The sequence below is a fragment of the Colobus angolensis genome, unplaced genomic scaffold (assembly GCF_000951035.1).
Source record: "Colobus angolensis palliatus isolate OR3802 unplaced genomic scaffold, Cang.pa_1.0 Scaffold113, whole genome shotgun sequence".
Classification (NCBI taxonomy): Eukaryota; Metazoa; Chordata; class Mammalia; order Primates; family Cercopithecidae; genus Colobus; species Colobus angolensis.
Window position 1 is genome coordinate 6,059,227 of NW_012112364.1, and position 22,619 is coordinate 6,081,845.

The 22,619-nt window shown below is 39.4% G+C and overlaps 1 protein-coding gene across 1 annotated transcript in view; it reads left to right on the forward strand.

Moving 5' to 3' along the window:
* The window catches only part of MICU2 (mitochondrial calcium uptake 2), a 114,194-nt gene that overhangs the window by 17,018 nt on the left and 74,557 nt on the right, over positions 1-22,619 (forward strand). The window contains exon 2 of the mRNA XM_011958914.1: positions 19,199-19,340. Coding sequence (XP_011814304.1) covers positions 19,199-19,340 — 142 coding nt within the window. The remainder of the gene's footprint in view (positions 1-19,198; positions 19,341-22,619) is intronic.

Consider the following 22,619-nt stretch of genomic DNA (forward strand, 5'->3'; position numbering starts at 1 on the left):
GCTAATTTTTTGTATTTTTAGTAGAGATGGAGTTTCACCGTGTTAGCCAGGGTGGTCTCGGTCTCCTGACCTCATGATCTGCCCGTCTCGGCCTCCCAAACTGCTGGGATTACAGGCGTGAGCCACCGCTCCCGGCCAATGCAAACCATTTTTAAAATTAGGCAAGATGAACTTTAAATATGAAAGCACAATGTGTTTCCACAAACTGTTCCAGATATTTCAAAGGAAAATATGGATAATGCAGCATATCTACTGTTTGGAATTACATCATTTTTCTCATTCACTAGTATATACAATTAGACGATTATATACAGTAAGAAGCTAGAAATGGGTTGATTTCTGCGTTTCTTGAACGTCAGGAGATTAAATCACACTGTTGAGTGTTTTACGGACAAAACCTTTTTCATTTTAACTTGGTCATAATTGCCCAATTAAGAAACCAGCTCGAATCAGCATATTTTCAGTATGGCTCTGCCTCCATTCAGACCCAGTCCTGGGAAGTTCTGGAATGCTTGGAATGCTCCAGGATTGAATTCCAGGTCAGAGAACTGCTCTTTCGGTGATGGTGGTAGTACTGCTTTGACTGTTGCTTTAGCGGGAGCCTGGTGAATGGAGCTGTGACTGCCCTGCTGCAAAGAAAAAACAGGAAACAGCTGAGCACTTCCCAAAGGCTCATTTAATTATCGGATGATAACTGATCCAGCTGCCTACATATGTTGAAGTATATATGGAAGACTTATCTGTCCTAGTAGTTCCTAATCTCAGACATACGAAGTGTAAGATACTTTAATGGCAAGCCAGAAAGTAATGATTATGAGGAAGCATTGGGGTTTAACCAGGAAACCATTGCAATACCAAGAGGACAATCAGTAGCGTATGTAGTAGCGTATGTTACAGAGACACACTTTCAATTGTTAAACCTAATACTGACTGATCACTTTTTATCAGTGATTGAAGCATGTTTATTTATTTAATACTGCAACTTTTTTGTTTTGTTTTCTACTTATAGAGACAAGGTCTCGCTCTGTCACCCAGGCCGGAGCATAGTGTTGCGATCATAGCTCAAGGCAAACTCCTAGGCCCGTGCAGGCCTCCCTCCTCAGTCTCTCGAGTAGCTAGGACAGGCATGAATGAGCTAGTCCAGCCTTTTTGTTTTAAACTAGTACTTTGTATTTCATTAGTAGACTTGACCATTAGGCAGTGCTTAAATCCATCTTAAATTATAGTCGTGAAAAGATTGCTTCCTGAAACACTGAAGAAATTGTTATAAATGAAGTTTCGGTGCCGCAAAAGGAATAGCACTCGAAAATAAACTTTTCTTCTTAATTCTCAGCGAGGCAAGGTACTTCTATAGAAGAGCGCGCCCTTACAGACAGAGCAATGGTGAGCTCACACCTGGACGCGGGAGGGGAAGGGGTTCTTATCCCTGACACACGTGGGCCCTGCTGCTGTGTCCTTCCCCTATTGGCTAGGCTTAGACCGCACAGGCTGAACTAATTCCCATTGGCTCATTTAAAGAGAGTTACGGGGTGAGTGCTTTAGTGGGAAAAATGCTTATGGCAGAGCAGGAAATTGGAATGAGTCAAGGTGGAGCAGGTAATCGAAAAAGGTTGCTTTAGAAAGAAGTTAAGTTTAAAAGTAGAAAGCAAATAATTGAACGTACATATTCTTTGAAGAGAAATTTAGAACTCGTATCTAACAAAATAATAATATGATTACTGAAATTCTTTGATCTATATCAGGAAGGGGCTAGAACTGTTGCTTGTTTCTCAATTCTTTTTTAAAAATTACGTACGTTGAGTTCTTTTCTTATTGAAATACGTGTATATTATAGAAAAATTAGGGAAAAAGTCAAAAGGAAACTTGTGAAAACCATCCTTTTCCTCTGATGACTTGAGAAGACTAGTTACTGTTAAAGTTTTGGCTGTTGTATCTTGAGTAGATAGATTTTTTATTAGAAATAAAGCTATTGGTGCTGAAGCTGAGAAATGATTATTGTAGTTCCACATCATTAGAGGGAAAGTGAGCTGTCCAGGCCCTTTCGGAGACTAGCCCTTGCCCCTGTCTCCTTGCTCTCCAGTCTCTTGTCACCCATATTTCTCTTCAGTTGTTTCTCTGCTAAAAGCTATAGGTATTGATCATACTTAATGTGGCGGCTGCTTTCTTACGTAGAGCAGGGAAGACACCCCGCAGTGGCTTTGTTGCCACATCCAGGAAAAGGTATAGTGAAAACAAAACTCAGAATTATGCAGATACGCATGGAAGGTTTTGTTAAAGACCAAGCTTTTATTCCCAAATTTTGTGTAGCAATGATTTCTTGTAGTTCTTTGCTTGATTCGTGCTAGATAGCAGTTGTGTGTATTCTTTATTTTAATTAATCTGCTTTAGCTGGTGACTTTTTTTTTTTTTTTTTTTTTTTGAGACGGAGTCTCGCTCTGTCGCCCAGGCTGGAGCACAGTGGCCGGATCTCAGCTCACTGCAAGCTCCGCCTCCCGGGTTTACGCCATTCTCCTGCCTCAGCCTCCCGAGTAGCTGGGACTACAGGCGCCCGCCACCGCGCCCGGCTAGGTTTTTTGTATTTTTAGTAGAGACGGGGTTTCACGGTGTTAGCCAGGATGGTCTCGATCTCCTGACCTCGTGATCCGCCCGTCTCGGCCTCCCAAAGTGCTGGGATTACAGGCTTGAGCCACCGCGCCCAGCCTAGCTGGTGACATTTTTAGATGACCTGGAATTAATAGATTTTACATTTCATACTTAGTCATGTTGGGGAAGCTCTTTTCATTTAAATTTTAAAAGAGACCTTTACTGCTAGATATCAAAAAGGGATTGAGTCAAATATTCATCTCAGCTGTTTAAACTTCATTAACTATATACATTATTCTAACATGTGCATACTTAAAATAGGGAAATTTTATTTTACTAATCATTGTATTTTACCGTTTAGCATTCATCTTTGTCATTTTTCCTGAACTTTGAATAGGGTGTGAATCTGATTATGTGGTAAGTTACATACGCTCTTTCCCAAAAAAATGCACATGCATGTTTCACACAGATTTCAGGGAGTTACGAACCCCAGAAGTGTGATTATGTCATGTAAGGTTAAGAACCTCTGCTATAGGCAGAGCAGTGGCTCACACCTGTAATCTCAGCGTTTTGGGAGGCCGAGGTGGGTGGATCACTTGAGGCCAGGAGTTCGAGACCAACCTGGTCAACATGGTGAAACCCTGTCTCTACTAAAAATGCAAAAGTTAGCCTGGCGTGGTGGTGCATTCCTGTAATCCCAGCTACTCAAGAGGCTGAGGCACAGGAATTGCTTGAACCCAGGAGGTGGAGGTTGCAGAACCTCTGCTCTAAATTTTCAGGTTACATCCTTGTCCCTTCCTGGTTCTTAATATTTATCCTTCACATTATAAAATGTTTCAAAGGCTAGATCTGAAATTATTTTCCACTTCACTGCTTTGCTTATGTCATTGTATTGCTCTGACTTTTACATGCTGTTACCTTCAGATCAGGAATTGATGATGTTTGCCTCTTGCTCTTCACCAGTTTGTCTCTTTTGTTCTGACTCTGTACGTTCTCTATTCTAACCCAGTTAGCCCTGTTTTACTAGCTTATCCTGTTTCCACCTTTACAAATGGATCGGACACCTTTGTTGCCAGTAGCCTTCATTGTTCAAGGGAGCTTCTTCAAGTTTATTGGTCCTCCAGCCTGTAAGTGAGTTGGGGTATTCAAGTTCTCACAGCCTGAGGAGTCTACCCATAATTTCAGGAATACTGGTAATAATATTTGTTACTTACATGAAGTTTTATAAAGTTATAAGTTAAGAGACTATCTAAACAATAGCCCATACATATTTAGAAACTAATTTTAGACTAAACGGAGTGAGAAAATTCATTCGAGTTTTCAAATATTTAAGAGTTACTCTTTTGTACTTCACAAGCAATTCAAGTTTGGAGATTTAGGTTGCCTGGATCATTGTAGAATATCAGGCCCTGTCTGTTCTAGTCTACAAATATCTGCTCCACTCTCTTCCCAAGATCTAACTAGGATTATTCTTGATTATAAAGACACAGGAGTAGATTCACCAATAAGTTTTAAAAGGGAAAGATTACCCAAATGTTAGTCCTGTCCATGCCTACCCTTAAAAGTATGTATGTAACAGCTTATAAACTACAAGTTTTCACTGGTTTTGTTTCTCCTATAAGATTCCAGAATTCTTGGGGATCAAGGTAAAGATTTTTCTTTAACCTGCACCAGGGAACCTTATATTTGCTATGGACCTCACTGCTGCCTGGACAAATGCTAACAATTTTACATAGTATATGATTCGCTGGCATAATTTTATATTGCTTCCTGTGCTTGAGGTTAAGATGTAGCACTCACGTTTCTCCAATTGACACCAACTGTTGTAAAAGAAAAATGGGTAGAGGCGGTTGAAGGGAAAAGTGACCCTGATTCTAGTAGTGGTGGCAGTTGAAGTAGTAAAGTGAGAAATGGTTTTCTACGTATTTAGTAGTAGTTTTACTTTAGTTATGCTTGGTGCTACTGTAAAGCAAAACAGAAAAATAACCAAAACACCCCACAAAACTTGTCTGGTTTTTCAGTCGTTATACTGCAGATTCTACGATGACATTTTTTAGAATCTTCACTGTTGAAGTATCCTCAGATATTACTGAGAGTATGGATTTTTTTTTTTTCAGTTAATGATGTATTTTATTGGATCATATATTTAATGTATCTGTTGTTTGAAACCATGGATATCTTATGAAATGTTTCAAAAAGAATAAGGTGAAAGTGGAAAGGGAGACTGGCAAATTTGTTCTAGATCTTCAATGATTTGCTCTGTATTTGTTCATAACTGATATAAAGCAGAGTTTTGAGCCGGGCGTGGTGGCTCATGCCTGTAATCCCAGCACTTTGGGAGGCTGAGGCGGGTGGATCGCCTGAGGTCAGGAGTTCAAGACCAGCCTGGCCAACATAGTGAAACCCGTTCTCTATTAAAAATACAAAAAATTAGCTGGGCATGGTGGCGGGAGCCTGTAATCCCAGCTACTCAGGAGGCTGAGGCAGGAGAATCTCTTGAACCTGTGAGGCGAGGGTCTCAGTGAGCCAAGATTGGACCATTGCACTCCAGTCTGGGCAACAAGAATGAAACTCCATCTCAAAAAACAAAAAAAGCAGAGCTTTGCTTAAATAATACATTAATTTGCCAGAATCTTATATAATCATATCTGTATTACTTTATTTTTGTATTGTGCAATTTATATGTTTATTTACTGGTGATTTAATTTATAAACATGAACAGAAATATGAATTGCATGTGCCTTAGTACCTTTGCTAGTAAACTACCTGTTTTGATATAATATCTGGCTCATTCTCTGCTCATTTCCTGTAAGTATATTTTATTAGCAGAATTTTATCTTAGAAATATTTCATTACAGTCTGTCAGTGTACTCCAAGATGAAGCTGAAAAACTCCACTAAAACCTTAATCAACCATGGTATAAGGCCTGAAATCCATCAAGTCATTCATTCAGATTTACAGAAGGAGAATGTGAAGCAGCTGGTGTAATCCAGTTTCAGAGCACTCTGTTTCTAAGATTCCATGATTTCTATGCTAAGCAAAAATTAAGGCTGTATCCTTTGGTACAATTAACACTGCCACCACCTGTCAGTGGCTTTACCTCTTTCCTCTTGTTACAAAGGCATTTTTAAAATCTAAAGTAATTAGCAATATACAGTAATTTACAGTTAAAGGGAAACAAAAGGGCCCCTATTTGTGTGTATCTTTAGTGAGGTTGCACATAGCAGAGTATATACCTGGCTATCTAAAGGTATTTTAATAAATTATTAATAAGACTTTAAAATACATCAGCATAACCCACTTTTGCATATTGGTTCACAGACTAAAAATTTTTTTTTTTTGAAATGGGATCTCAGTCTGTCACCTAGACTGGAGTCCAGTGGCACAATCATGGCTCACTGGCTCACTGCAGTCTCGACCTCCCAGGCTCAAGTGATCCTTCCACTTCAGCCTCCTAAGTAGCTGGGACCACGGGCATGTGCTACCATGCCCGAGTTAATTTTTTAAATTTTTTGTAGAGATGGGGTCTCCTTGTGTTCCCTAGACTAGTCTCAAACTCCTGGGCTCGAGTAGTCTTCCTGCCTCAGCCTCCCGGAGTGCTGGGATTACAAAATCTATTTGTATGCAATCAACATACATTGCAGGGCTTTATAAAAAATAATTCCAGTATTTAAGCAAATTTTGTATAGGGTTGAGGTGGGGCATGAGAGATTTGATGATAGGCAAACGGCTCTCAGTCATGTTCAGCCATGAGCTTTAAGAATCCTCACTGTCAGTTTCCTATAAGCTGGGGAAGCACATGGAGGTGACAGCCATTTGCTGAGGACTGGGATATGGAAGTCTGAATGGGTCACAGAAAATGTGGGAGCAGGGCAAAATACTATATAAATGAATCACTTTTCTACTGCAGTCACAAACTGTAAAATACAGCTACAGACTGCAGCTGTTCCCCCAAGAAGGGCTAGAAGGAAGAAGAGAGGGATCCTTTAATCCATCTCCTCTTTGCTTCATACTGTGTCATATATTATAGGATATAATATCCTAAATGTTGTTATCCCTAGTGGTCGCCTCTGTTTATGACTCAGCCCCCCGACAGCACCACTTACTTGAAGGTCTCAGTTTCCAGGAAACCTTTTTGCATGGGTACATAAGATTCCTGAAATTAGAGCTCATATCACAGAAGTTCCTTGTTACTGCTCTACATCTACTTCTCAGCTGCCCAGAAAAGAGAGACCACAGTCAAGATAAATCAAGATACCAGATCTGTTGCTAATTTTCTATTCAGATTTAATTATATAACATTGAAAAATGTTAGTCTGGTGCATATCTCATTGTGAAAAGTAAGAAATCAAAATGTCATGGTTAAGAAATAATGTGTGAAAAATACTTAAATTTTATCCTTGTGGAACATTTGCTAAATGTGTGTTGTTCCTTTCATACTTCTGCTCTGACATCACCTGTTACGCCTTCCCCTCTAGGGAGTGAGTGCCTCCACCCACCATTTTGTTTCTGTAAGATGTTTGGTCATGGGAGACAGGTTTATTAAATAAGGTGATAAGGTTGAGTAGTTGTAGAAAGAGTTCACAAGTAGTATTTTACCTTCTCCTGTGGAGGAAAATAAACTAAAGTAACTCATTCAATTCTTAAGAAAAATTTAGTTGTAGTTGCCATAAATGAGATTGATGATACCTTGGTGGGAGTATTGAGATTTTAAATTAAGGTCTTTTTTTTTTATTTTTATTTTTGAGACAGCGTCTCATTCTTTCACTAAGGCTGGAGTGCAGTGGTGCAATCTCGGCTCACTGGAGCCTTGACCTCCGAGGCTCAAGCGATCCGCCCACCTCCACCTCAGCCTCTGAAGTAGCTGGGACCACACGTGTGAGCCAGCATGACCAGCTAATTGGTGTGTTTTTTTGTAGATACGATGTTTTGCCATGTTGTCCAGGCTGGTCTCGAACTCTTGGGCTCAAGGGATCCTCCTGCCTTGGCCTCCCAACATGCTGGGATTACAGGCATGAGCCATCCTACCCGGCCTAGTCTTTTTTTTTTTTTTTTTTTTTAATTTAAAACCTAGTTTAAACTTTTTTAGTTTAAACTTTTTGTTTCGAACAGAAACAGAAATATATGTAGTTATGGTGTACCTCTTGGAAGGTAATTATGGAAGAAGCAAAAATGAGTACTCTGTTCAGTTACTTAATCAGGAAAGAGAAAGCACTGGAAGGGAAGATGCTTGTTTCTTTACTCATCAGCATCCCCTGACAGTGGCTACTCTTCTCCAGATAGAAATCTATGGGGTTAAAAAAAAAATTATGTGTGTATGTGTGTCTGTGTGTGTAAGCATATGCCATTTCATCTTACCATCCTTATCTAAAACAAGCCATGCTAGCTTTCTTCCAGTCTCTGGGACAAAGTCTAGACTAGACCATCATAGATCAGACGATATTTCAGAAGCCAGAGAGAGTAGTTCCCAGAGCTTCCAGGTTTCCCAGGAATGACAGTTGTCTCATTGGCTGTCATTTTGTAGAATGTATTGTGAGGCATAGCTTATGCAGTGAATATTTTTAATTTAGTCTGGCAGTATCTTGTTTCATATACAATAAAATCTCCCTAATTCAGAACAAAATGGAAAAGTTGTGTCTAATGAAATGAAAATTTCTGATGGTAAACGTTTCTTTAAGAAGGTGAGATAGTCATCCAGTTACACCACAGAAAGTTCAAAGACAACAGAGCAATTTTATATTTTATCCAGATTATTACAAATTCCAAAATAAGAGCCCCGGATGAATAGGTCTCACTATATTTTGGCTAACGCTGTGTATATATATTGAAAGCTATAGGGAAGGCCCTTTCTTTTCCCACTTTCTTCCTGAGAAATGTGGAGACCAAAGAATGTTAAACAAAGAACAGAGAACTAACTTTTTCCAATATGTCACTTCATGGATAAAAAGTAGAGACAGAGTGGTGAAGCACCTGTTGCTTTAAAGGCAATAAACTAGTGAAATGTTTTAACAGAAGTCATCAGCTTTCAAAGATCTCTTTTATCCAGTTCACATCACTCATTGCTCTTAATTCCTTTGTCACATTTTTTACTGTATTACAAGTAATCCTTGAAATCCATGGAGCATTTTATATCTAACTAGAACCATGTGGATGGTTCTCATGTGTTCAGTATAGCCCCAAATCCCAGCATTTCTTCTGCTCCTCTTTTTCCATATATTTAGTAGTAGATGGAGGTTTGAGAAGCACATCATGGCAATAGAAGGAGTCCATCCCTTCACTCCCACCACTTTCCACCTCAGAACACTCTAAGTTGCATCTGGGGTAGGGATAGGATGGCAGCCACCAACAGGCCCTCAGCAGCTCTTTGATCTCCACCACTGCATTCCATACCCTTCCTCTCTTCCTGACCAGCTAGTTCCTCAGGCAGCTGCTTCTCCTGCCAGTCCGTCGGTTATTTATATGTAACTGTATACACTGCCAACCAAATAGGTTTGTAGAAGCAACTTAGGAAATCTCTTTCAGATAAAGGTTAAGGTTAATATTTTTTATTCCACTGCTTTTATTTCTCCACATAATATATGAAGGCAATGTGTGCCTTTTCAGAATAATCTTAATTATGTCTAATCCTCTACTGTGTTTTTTTTTTTTAATTATTAACTCCTTGGACAACAGTTTTTAAACGGTTGAATCCAGCAATCAAGGCATTATGGTTCTAACTTTATTTACATTTTCTGAGAAACCAAAACGGATCAGTTTCCCCTGAGGTCCTCTAGAATTGTTCATACTTAGTATGCTTAAACATAAGGTGGCCGCAGGCCGGGCGCGGTGGCTCACGCCTGTAATCCCAGCACTTTGGGAGGCCGAGGCGGGCGGATCACGAGGTCAGGAGATCGAGACCATCCTGGCGAACACGGTGAAACCCCATCTCTACTAAAAAATACAAAAAACTAGCCGGGCGCGGTGGCGGCGCCTGTAGTCCCAGCTACTCGGGAGGCTGAGGCAGGAGAATGGCGTAAACCCGGGAGGCAGAGCTTGCAGTGAGCCGAGATCGCGCCACTCACTCCAGCCTGGGCGGCAGAGCGAGACTCTCTCAAAAAATAAAAAATAAATAAGGTGGCAGCAGATAGAGTAGCAAATTCAAGTCTTGGTTTCAATAAAATGTATTTTCCATTATATGTTTTATTTATTTTATTTATTTATTTAAGGGACTTGCTATCCATGATGTGGGGGAGCACATAACTGCATGGTAGCCCTAAGAACAATGAAGTCGTTCAGAATTCTATCTTCTAGTTCCGTTATACCCGTTATACCATGCTATTCTTTGAAGGAAGAAACTGGTTTTTAATACTAGTGTTGTCTTACAGTTTGGTTGAAATTTTCAGTATCCAGAAGATCATCTAGAACAAACTTAAAGTGAGAGGTTAGGAACACACTTCAGCATGGCTGTGTTTACTTCTTTTTGGTTTTCGTGGGGTTTTTTTTGTCAAGTAGCAGGAGAAGGAGGGAGGTTTTAAGAACTTCCATTTAGTGTTTCTTATCCATTTGTCATAGTAACCTTTTCATTGAGTTAACACTCTCAGGAGGATACATTGTACTTTTCTTTCGTTTTTTTTTTTTTTTAAGAAAACTGTCATAGAGAAAAGGACCTTTCCAGATTTTATTTACAAGTAAATCCTTAATCTTTTTTATTACTTGGTAGCTCCAACTCAAAGAATTCAAGTGGATTCTTATATAAATTGAGAGTAAAAATCAAAATCCAAAGAAAAAAAAACTTAAAAATTGGCTTATGCGGCAGATTCTATAATAAATACCTGGAGATTTCAGCTCCCTCTGGTGCTGATAACGTCTGTAACCTTGAAACAATCCTCAATAGTTAACAAGGATTTTAGACATGAGCGGCAACATTTTTATGGAAATTTGCATTTTTTTTGTTTTTTTGAGGCAGAGTCTCGCTCTGTCGCCCGGGCTGCAGTACAGTGGTGCGATCTTGGCTCACTGCAAGCTCCGCCTCCGGGGTTCACGCCATTCTCCTGCCGCAGCCTCCCGAGTAGCTGGGACTACAGGCGCCCGCCACCTCGCCCGGCTAAATTTTTGTACTTTTTTTAGTAGAGACGGGGTTTCACCATGTTAGCCAGGATGGTCTGGATCTCCTGACCTCGTGATCCGTCCGCCTCGCCCTCCCAAAGTGCTGGGATTACAGGCGTGAGAGCCACCGCACCCAGCCAAACATTTTACATCTTAAATAAAGTGCTTAAAATTATGGTTTGCCTTATGATACTGAGAGGTGAAGCCAGCTGGGCTTCTGGGTCGTGTGGGGACTTGGAAAACACTTCTGTTTAACTGGAGGATTGTAAATGCACGCATCAGTGCTCTGCGTCTAGCTAGAGGGATTGTAAATGCGCCACTCGGCACTCTGTGAAATGGACCAATGAGCAGGCATGGGTGGGCCCAAATAAGGGAATGAAAGCTGGCCGCTGGAGCCAGCCGCAGCAGCCCTTTGGGATCGCACTCAAGGCCGTGGAAGCTTTGTTCTTTAGCTCTTCATAATAAATCTTGCTGCTGTTCATTTTTTGGGTCCCCACCAACTTTAAGAGCTGTAACACTCACCGCAAGGGTGGAGGGTCGGGGGCTTCCTTCCTGAAGTCATTGAGACTCCGAACCCACCAGGAGGAGCAAACAACTCTTCCGGCGCCATCTTGAAGAGCTGCAACACTCAACTCGAGGTCTGCTGCGCGACCAAGAACCCACCAGAAGGAATACATTCCGGACACAATACTTTTTATCTTTGTAAGGAATTGACTTAGTCCTAGGAGATAACAGTCCAGTTTCTTTTGACACCCTGAAATCCCTAAACTTGTATGTCAGCATACTGAATTGTTATTCATATCGATGCGTTTCCTGAAAGTGACACCTCATTATGACTACGACTAAACTAGTGGTAAGTTCTTTAAAAAGTGTGTGTTAACAGAAAGGTGAAAGCATTTGCATCATGTGGTCTAATTTTATTTGACAGTTAACAGTATTTGAAAACCCCAAACTGTCTACCTTTATTTTTCTGAAAGAGAATACGTTTCCACTGACAGCTCTGTTTTCAGTTTATGTAGATATAGCCCTGGTATTTTTATATAACATAGGTTCTATGAAGTACTTTGAATATATAGTAAAATCAGACAGTGATGTTGAATTTATATGGCATCAGGTGGAGTATGAGGCATGTAGTATATGTGAATCTTCCAGGTAACTAAAATTACCTGTGTAAGCAAGAAAACATTTGTTTTTTATTATTTACATTAAAAACATCTAGAATGTATTTCATATTTTTCTACATTCTAATATTCTCTAATAATAAATTACTCATGGACAGAAGATCATCACCATATATAGACCTGGGGCTGTTGATTGCATGTAATAACATTGATTGGTCCAGGAAATTACAGCTACGTCTACTATAAAGAAAAATTTGAAATCCCAGGACCCCCAAACTTAAGCCTGGAGGCTGAATCATGCGACAGAATACTCTAGCAAGGTCCTCCTGGAAAGGAAAAAAGCCTTAGGCATGTGGGAAGGGCTACCCCACAGACTATTCATAAGGAAATTCTTTGCTAGCCTCCCATAAACAGGGGCATGCCAATTATAACTTTAGATGTACAGTCTAAGTCTAGCTCCTAAAACTGAAGTCTGTTAAATTCCACACTGATAATGTCGATTGCAAATGTATCTCCCCAGGGGAAGAACAAAGAGAAAACTACTACTGCCTTTGTCTCCAGTCACCTTACCTTCTGTAAAATGTAGATTCACTGGGCACTAACGGAAGTCTCACTGGAACGTAACCATTCGCCTTACCCTTACCTGCCCCTCTTCCTACATGCCTTCCCCCATTTTAAGGAAATGTATAAATGTATAAATACAAAAACTCCTGAAAACCTCCAGAACAACAGCCACAGATGTGTTTGTAGCTTATGTTTTTCCCGGACACAGCCTACAGCTGGCTTAATAAACCTCAATGATTAAAGCTTATGCTGCAGTCACTCATTTCACTTGTCACTGTTTTGTATTATTTTTGTCTCCTGCCTTACTGTCAGGCTGTTAGGTCTGCCTTCTGCCATTAGCATACTTTAATCTAGCACTTATAATTTAATGTTTTTAATATGGCAGGGTTTTGAAACTAACCAAGTTTATTAGATTGATAGGTAGATTAAGAGTGCTGAATCATGGTATCAAATACCCAATTCTGAATTTCCATATAGGCTCCAGTGTCTTACATATATGGTGGCTATTTTGTAGATTAACAGCAGAAAGTGTCAGAATCCATGACGACCTTTGCAGTATTGTACGGATGCTGTTCCTTTCCTCTGTCCATCTTTTGTCACATACCCCATAGATTCTCTGCATCATGAATCTGGCTCCCCAAATGTCAGAGCCAACTTTAGCACTTTAGCATAGCTTGCTCTACTATTGTTCCCAGTCTTGGCAAACTCCTGCGCATCCTTTAAGATCCACTTTAAATATCTCCTACTCTGTAATGCCTGCCTTTTTTTTTTTTTCCTTTTTTTTTTCTTTTGAGATGGAGTCTTGCTCTGTTGCCCAGGCTGGAGTGCAATGGCGTGATCTCAGCTCACTGCAAGCTCCGCCTCCCGGGTTCAAGTGATTCTCCTGCCTCAACCTCATGAGTAACTAGGGTTACCGGCGCATGCCACCACACCCAGATAACTTTTGTATTTTTAGTAGAGATGTAGTTTCACCTTAAGTCTACAAGGCAGTTTATTGGCTCTCTGCCTTCTCATAATTTATGTATAGTTCTCCTAGAGCGTTTGTTAAAATTATCTATCATAATACTAATAGCTAACGTTCTAGAACATTTAATGTGTGCTGGGCACTATGCTGAGTTTTATGTGTATATTTCATTGAAGGCTCATTAAAAAAAAAAAAAACAACTTTGTGATAGATACTGTTGTTTTTTGCATTTCACAGATCAACTGGGGTAATGTTGCCCAAGTGACAGAACTAGAATTTAAATCTAGGCAGTTTGAGTCCCCTTTACTCATTTTTCAAATGAGTCAGGTGAGGTGCAGAGAGATAATTTGTCCAAGGTCACATACCTAGTGACATAACTAGAATTTGAATCCCAAGCAGTTTGATTTCAGAGCTAGTACTTTTAACTGTTTATTTGCTCTCCAATACTTCCCTTTGTAAACTCCTTAAGGGGGAGACTTCATAGTATCTGGCTATATATTCCCAGAACAGTGACACAACAGTTTCTTAAATGTTTGAGAATGAATTAATGAACTTTTTCATTGCCTAATATGTAAACAATATTAAGCTAGGTATTTGTATTTGTACTGTTATTAGATGTAATTTTTTTCTTTCTTTTTTTTTTTTTTGGAAGGAGTCTGGCTCTGTCGCCCAGGCTGGAGTACAGTGGCGCGATCTCAATCTCGGCTCACTGCAAACTTCGCCTCCCGGGTTCATGCCATTCTCTTGCCTCAGCCTCCCGAGTAGCTGGAACTACAGCCTCCCGCCACCACGCCCAGCTAATTTTTTTGTATTTTTGGTAGAGACGGAGTTTCACTGTGTTAGCCAGGATGGTCTCGATCTCCTGACCTCGTGATCTGCCCATCTCGGCCTCCCAAAGTGTTGGTATTACAGGCGTGAGCCACCATGCCCAGCCTAATTCTGATTTTTAAAAAACTTTTAATTTCTATTCTTTTTATAGAGACAGAATCTCACTACATTGCTCAGGCTGGTCTCAAATAACTTTGATATCTTGACATTTATTATACCTCCTGATCCTCCCCATCCAAACTGATGTGCTAACTGTACTTACTTAAGTCTACAAGCCATTTTCTTTGCCTTAGCTCAGTTTACCAAGCCTAACCTACCACGAATATGCCACAGTGAAAAAGAGACAACAGAGATTAAATGAGTACCCAAAGCAACATGGGTTGTTCAGGGAATATGAAAATAGCAGCAACAAAAACAAACAAAAGCATCCTAAAACCTAAGAGGAAAGAGAAACAAAAATGGGAAAAGAGAGAGCACACATGTATGTTGTCAGGAAAACCACACAGATGGAAGGAAGACAGAGGTGACGAAAGAAAGGAGAACACAGAGTTAAGAAATAGTTTACATTTTCTGCCAAAGGCTTGTTGTAAACTATGTTTTTAGTTGTTCAGGGTTACTAATAAGGGATAATTTGGCATGCATTACCTTAGGCTATAAATTAGCAGCATTTGGACATTAGCCCCTTGTTCCCAGCATTTATCTGAAGTAGTTAATAAGCAAACTAGTTAACCAAACATGGTATGGAACTCAAAAGACCTGACTTCCTGTCCTTTGCACAGAAGCGTTGGACTAGATGATCTCTAAGTCCCTTGTAACTCTCAAAATTCTATGTTGTATGTCAGTTATAGTCCCAATATGTATAAGGCACCAGGCCAGATGCTTTCCACAGTGCAGTGAAACAAAGATGAAATTTATGCTTCAAGAGTTTAGTTGACAAAATAGACAAAAAACAGACAACTTGTTGTTATTACAGTGCACTCGTGGGAATGATGTAATAAGGCACCTTTTTTCTTCTTGGGAACAATATTGTGGTTATTACATTCTTGAACATTAAATCTATCCAGTAAGTCTGAGATTTAATCAGAATTATTATAAAAATGAAGTAAAGCAAGCTAAGGCTGACAGATGAATAGAAGGTTAAAAATGGCATTGGCAAATTAATCTTCAAAATTCTATGAAATAAGCATAAATATAGAATGCACATTGATTATATTAGTGATCTTTTAAAATTCTACTACTGTATAATAAAGATGACCTAAAAAAATCTATGTTGGTTCATCAACTTGGAATTAGAAAGGCTCTGGTAATTTCAGAACAATACTTTTTTTTTTTTCTTACGTAAATTTTGTTGTAGCAAAGAAACACATTCAGTGCATCCTACTTACTTTAAATTTGATTGAACTAGAGAAGTAACACCTACCATTTAGGAAATGGACAACAGTTAGCCCAGGAACTAAAGGATGACTAGTTCTAGTTCTGTTCTTTGTTATTTTTCTCTGAAGTTTAGCATAAATCCTATTCTTTTCAGAAAAACTTTCTCAACTACCATTACCCACACTGCTTTTTCTATTTTCCTAATTTATATTATTCTAACAGGAGCTAGTATAGGATGGTGGTTGAGACGGTGGGGTTGATGTCATACTGCCTATGCTATCACTTAAAATCTAGGCAAGCTGGTTAACTTTCACAAGCCTTAAGTGTTTCGGGTGTTTTTGTTTTTGTTTTTGTTTTTTTTGGTAAAATGAGGATGACAAAAATGGTGTCTACTATTAAGGGCATTGTGGAGATTGAGTAAGAACAGGTATGTAAAGATATTAGCACCCTGCTCTGCATATACTACATACTTAACGTTAGATACTATAATACTACAGTATATTATAATACTACAGAGTTGCCCCCTTAATTCTTACGTGTTCTGCCTCTTCCTAGAGTCTCCTGAAATTAGTAAATGCTCAATTCAGTGTTTTCTTCAGAAAAGGTGGGGCTTAGGATGAAGAGAAAGACTCTAATAGTAGGAGATGGTGACTTGGGGGCTTCCTCTGCATATTTCATAAGGGAAATGGTAGGATTACAGTCTGCCGTGGTGATGATCTCCAGATGATAGTTTTGTACTCTATAGGCAGAGTATGAGAGGTAGTAGAGAGGATTAGGAAAAGGAAAGACATTATTGGTGCCAACAGTGGGAGTTGAAAGGTTTGTGAGTAGTAGAATAGGTTTATTTAGACTATGGAGTAGCCTGAAGGAAAACCTACATGCCAAAATGAAGTGGGGAGATGTTGATAGGGTTGTTGGAAGGTTTTATACCTCACCGTGTACTGGTAGAGGCATGGCAGTCGGACAGATTCAGAGGTCATTTTTATGTAAGTGACCTTCTAAATTCATGGTCTGCAATTCAGTGACAGCCTCAAGCTTGGAAATGAACCTCTGGAAGAAAGCGAGCTTTAGTTTCAATTCCTCTACCTTTTCTTGTTCACTACCACGGATATTTACCCAAAATTCAAAGGAATGACAGTTCAGTCAACCTTTCAACTCAGTAAAGTGGCACTTCCCTGAATAACTGACTCAAGCCCTTCAAAAATGTTATCCTGTGAGTTACAGGCATTTATAAGCATATAAAAATGGTAACCATAAGATAGAGGAGTCTGTGGGGTCTAATCCTCCTAGAAGAAAAAAAAAACAAAAACAGAATTTCTTTGAAAATAGTTTTCATGTCTTGCTGTAAGAGAGTGGGAGGTTAGCGTTTTTACTTTTTGATGAGATTTGATATAGGATCAGGAAAGAGTAAGATTACTGCAAGGTAAAGGCCCGTCAGAAGAAACAGAGTTGACGGCTTGTCTTGTTACGGGACCAGTAGAGGACAGGCATAAACGAATAACCGACCTTTTTTAGTTGGTTGAGGTTTGGAAAGAAGAGTTTATTTTTACAAAAAGGATTAAGTTGTTGGTTGAAAACATATATATTATTTTTTACCAGCCATGAACAACTTAGTTATGAGGAAGTTTAAAAGAGCCAACATTCATTTAGAGATGTGAGAACATACTTTTTTTCTGTGTAGACTATTGAACTTTTAATCTTGTAATATACTATATATTAACATTAGTAAAGCAGATATAAAAATTCTCTAAACTCACAGCGTACGTGCCCATGTTCACCTTCTTTCAGTTCTCTAACATATGCTGTGTTCTTCCTCATATCTAGGACTTGGTGAATGCCATGACCTTTACTGAGAATACTCTTACCCACCCTCCCATCCTCATCTCAGCCATATACTTGTAAATTCATTGCCAGAACGCTTAGTACTTTCTGATAGGAATTAGTTTATCTACCACTGTTTTCCTACAGATATTTAATAACAATTTGTTAAATAAAATGGTATATCTATTGTTACGTATATTTATATTTTACTATGTGTGTATGTGTGTATGTAAGTATATTTGCCTCACGTATAAAATGTTCAGAAAGTATCAATAAAATTTAGTTTTCTGATTACTGGGATGGTAAGTGTGGACTTATGTAATTAAAACATTCCCCTTATTTTTGTAGTAGTCACTTAAGGGAAAAGAAAGACAAAGGGGAGGTAAGGGTACAGATCATTACAATATTATTGATATTCTCTACATGTACAATATTCTGGTAGGCACTGACAACACAAAAGAGGTGTAAAACTAGCTGCTCAAGGAAGCCTATTGTCTAATTAAGAGAGAAAATTAATACTGGTCAGAGAACTGAAATCAGCCAAAAAGAAGGGCTTTGAACAGCTTTGAATTTGGAGAGATTTAAGCAACTGGAATTCATGTTTTTCCCATTTCAATTCAGATCGGCAGTCACTGAACATTGCCTGTGTGTCAGGGAGAATTATGGAATCAGTATTAAGTGTGAAAAGTAGGTGATATCTCCAGGAAGGATACTGTCGTCCAGGTTAGAGCAGTGCATCAGGAAAGCAATCCAGGATGAAAGCCTGCTATTGGATTTCACAGATAATATGTTCTTGTATCAAGGTTCGTGCATTGACATAGGTGCCTGTTAACTGCTGTGACATCTTCCTCCAGTCTCCCTAGTTCACCATGCCCAGTCATGTGTAGGAGGGTATTGTGGTTGTTAAGAGATTAAAACCCTTTGAGTCAGACCTAGCTTTTTAGCCTGCCTCTGCCATTTACTTTTCAGTTTCTGTATCTACTGCTGTATCTACTGTTCAAAGTTATTGTGAGGATTAACTAAATAATCTATGTGAATACTTAATTAGTACAGTGCCTAATACATAGAAAGTGCTCAATGAAAAGTTCTTTATAAAGATTTCAGTACTGTCTTCATTAGCATTTAGTCAGGGTCTAAGTCCTGCTGCCTGAAGTGCAGACTCTTCCACTATATTCCTATATATTCCACAATATTTTACCCATCCTTCTTCTTCTGGCTCTTTCTACCCATTGTTCTCTCACATTTCTGAAAGCAAAGCTATTTATCTAATATGATATATTTTATCTTTTTGAAAGCACAACTTTACATATTCTGTTGCCTTCCTGACTTTCTTCTGCCACTTTCTTTCCTCAGTCACTCTGGTAACGTTGGCCTTTCTGCTGTTCCTCGACCACACCAAACTTGTTCCCACCCCATGGAATTTGTGCTTGTTTAGAATGCTTTTCTTCCAGAGACCCCCCCCCCCCAGGACACACTGACTCCACCTCGTTTAGTCTCTCTAAATGTTACCTCTTTAGAAAGACCTTCTCTGACTATCGTAAGATATTACCACCTTATCCCTTTCTTATCCTGCTTTATATTTCTTTGTAGTACTTCTTACTGTTTTACATTAGTTTATACATTTATTCTTTAATTGCCATTCTCCCTTTTTGGAATGTCACTTCCCTCAAGTTAGTCTAATTCACTGTTGTATCTTCAGTGCAAAGTAGGCACTCAGTTAATATTTGTTAAATGAATGATTTTGAAAGTTTGGAGATTGTCAGATCCAAGCGTGAAAATTACTTTTTAAAGATTGTCCTAGAAGTGACTGGGAATAACACTGAAAAAAATCTTAAATTGCAATTTGTTTTTCTTTTAGAAAAATGTTGAACATGGAATAATGGGGAAACTGTCTCTTCGTAAGCAACGCTTCATGCAGTTTTCTTCACTTGAACATGAAGGAGAATATTATATGACACCACGAGACTTCCTCTTCTCAGTGATGTTTGAGCAAATGGAACGTGAGTTGGGTCTTTTTTTATTAAAAAAATCAAACTTTAGGGCTGAAAAGCCTGTTTTTCAGGATTGATAACAGCTTTTCTTCATTTTAATTATCTTTGTACCATGCATTTGCTTATTTAGACTTTTCATTTCTTGTGACACTACTTATACTTTTATATTTATGTTGAAATAGTTGTTTTGTATATAGGTTTCTCTAAAGAGATAGGAAAAATAGTTTAAGTTTTAATTGCCACTAAATATGTCATTAGTAATTACTTTGTCCATGTTTTAAATTGGGCCAAAAAAAAAAAAAAATGAAACTAGATTTGAGAAGTTAGGAGAGCAGGCATAATGTCACAGATAGAAAATCCTGAAAAAAATGAGAAACAAGTTGAAAAACTATACTTTCATAGTTTAATAAGCAGCCAACTTACATTTGTTTCATAATTCAGAAATTCTTAGTTTTATTATCTAAACTAGTCCTCACTTTGCATAGAGTGGATTTGGCCCCATCCTCTGTGCCCGTGTTGAAGAAGTAGTCTATGAAAACTTGTTGGCTTTCTGACACCTTCGTAAATGTACTGGAATACTCGCTATAAATACGCAGCAGCTGAAATGGGTGAGAGCAAGGTGAGCAGTCATAGTATAGATGGAATTCAAAAAGGCTGAGAGAACTTGGGGCAGCATTATAAACATTGAGGGATGACGAACAAAAACAAAATGAGTGATCATGGTGTATTCTAGGGACAGTAAATTCAGTAATCACTGGAATGAAAGGATTACTCTAAGCAGTAGTGAGGGATGAAATTGAAAAACAGATAAGGTCCGGATTATCCGGAAAACTTCAGTGACCGTTTCCAACCACCAGATGAATGGTGTTTGGCAGGGATGAATGGCATTGAAGGTTTGTGAGCAGAAAATACGGTGCTAAAAATATGTTTAGGGTTTTTGTTTGAGACGGAGTGTTGCTCTCTCTCCCAGGCTGGAGTGAAATGGCACTATCTCGGCTCACTGCAACCTCTGCCTCCCAGGTTCAAGCAATTCTCCTGCCTCAGCCTCCTGAGTAACTGGGATTATAGGTGCCCGCCACCATGCCTGGCTAATTTTCGTTTTTGTTTTTTTTGTTTGTTTTTTGAGACGGAGTCTTGCTCTGTCACCCAGGCTGGAGTGCAGTGGTGCGATCTTGGCTCACTGCAACCTCCACCTCTCGGGTTCAAGCAGTTCTCCTGTCTCAGCCTCCCAAGTAGCTGGGATTACAGGCGTGTGCCACCACGCCCAGCTAATTGTTTGTATTTTTTAATAGAGACGGGGTTTTACCGTGTTTGCCAGGATGGTCTCAATCTCCTGACCTCGTGATCCGCCCTCCCCAGCCTCCCAAAGTGCTGGGATCACAGGTGTGAGCCACCGCGCCTGGCCTTGTATTTTTAGTAGAGACGGAGTTTCACCATTTTGGCCAAGCTGGTCTCAACCTCCTCACCTCAGGTGATCCGCCCCCCTTGGCCTCCCAACATGCTGAGATTGCAGGCATGAGCCACCTCGCCCAGCCTAGGTTATTTTATTACAGCTTTTTTGCAGGGAAGTTTGTGTATATTAGAAACCTTAACGATATTTACCCACATTAATGCAGTAAGTTCATAATATAAGTAGTCAAAGATATACAAAAAGATTTCTCTTAAAAAGTAGTTTAGCCTCTGACATGTGAAACACTTGGACGTCATGAATTCCTGTTAAGATTCATCAGAGAATTGAGGTCACACTTGAGCTGGAAACTGAAGGCAAGCAGGTCCATAGAGTCAGCTTACTGCCAACAGACACAACTAAGAACCCACCACTGGAGCCGGCTTCAGGTAGGAATATTTGAAGGGTAATTAATTGCTGAAGTCTCAGTGTGAACTAGCTTGGGAGGTAACAACTACTGAAGAACCAGCCACAGAGAAGCCCATACTCTTTTGTGATTTTTACCTTGCGGAACTCTGCCAGGTTCTCACAGTGAAGATCTAAGAAAAACGCTCTCCCCTCTCCGTCATTGGGAGGGAAAAGTAGCCATTTTTAGACACTCCCAGAGTATTTCATTCTCCTTAAGAAAGGCCTGCACAGAAAAGAAACTTTTTTACTGGAGCGCAGCCAACTTAGGGGGATGGAAATTCCCAAATCTAGCCCCCTCTGGCCTTCTTGTCTTACCAAAGGGAGCAGAAAAACAAAAAAACTGAGAACCGCTTTTGAAGGGCACATCTCTTCACAGTCACACAGCCTGCCTAAGAGACTGACAGCTGATCATAGGACTGTGCAATACCTGCCTCCCTTTTCACCTCACCACCGCATCGACAGAGCAGGCCCCTGTACAATAATAAGGCAGGACTGAAAGAACTTAACCTCTTAGATTTTATTTAAGGAGAGAAAAGACAACAGGAGAGGAAAAAAAAAAAGGCACCAGAGGAAATTTTAGCCTCTGTCACCTACAACGACAACAAACAGTAAACACAACCAGTTCCTACCCAGGTAAACATAAAAGGCCAGTCTGCCTCAGTAACTTTTACCAAATACATCATGCCTGACTTAGAACCAAAAGGCATGTTAAAAAGAAAAAGCACAATCTGGAAAGACAAAGCAAACATCAGTATCAGATTTATATATAGCAGATATTTGGAATTATCACACCAGGAATTTAAAATAACATTAATATGCTAAGGGCTCCAATGGAAAAAGTGCACAGCACTTAATGTAATGTAAACAGAGGCAGAGAAATTCTTAGAACAAACTAAAAGGAAATGCTCAAAATCAAAAATAGTGTTACAGAAATGAAGAATGCCTTTGAAATTAGCCGGGTGTGTTGGCACACACCTGTAGTCCTGGCTACTTCGGAGGCTGAGGATCACTTGAGCCCAGAAGTTTGAGGCTACAGCAAACTATGATTGCACCACTGCACTCCAGCCTGGGTGACAGAGCAATACCCTGACTCAAAAAAAAATGCATTTGTTGGGCCCATCAGTGTAATGGATCTGGCGGAGAAAAGAATCAGTGAGCTTGAAAATACGTCAGTAGAAACTTCCCAACTTGAAAAGCAAAGAGGACCAAAAAGACTGAGAAAAGCAGAATATTCAAAAACCATGAGTCAATTACAAACGGTATAAGTAACAGGAATGCCAGAAAAAAAAGAGGAAAAGAAATATTTGAAATAATAATGACTGAAAATTTTCCAAAATTATTAACAAATGTCAAGCCATAGATTCAAGAAGTTTACAAAAACACCAAGCAGAATAAATACCAAGAAATGTCTAGTTATATCATATTCAAACTGC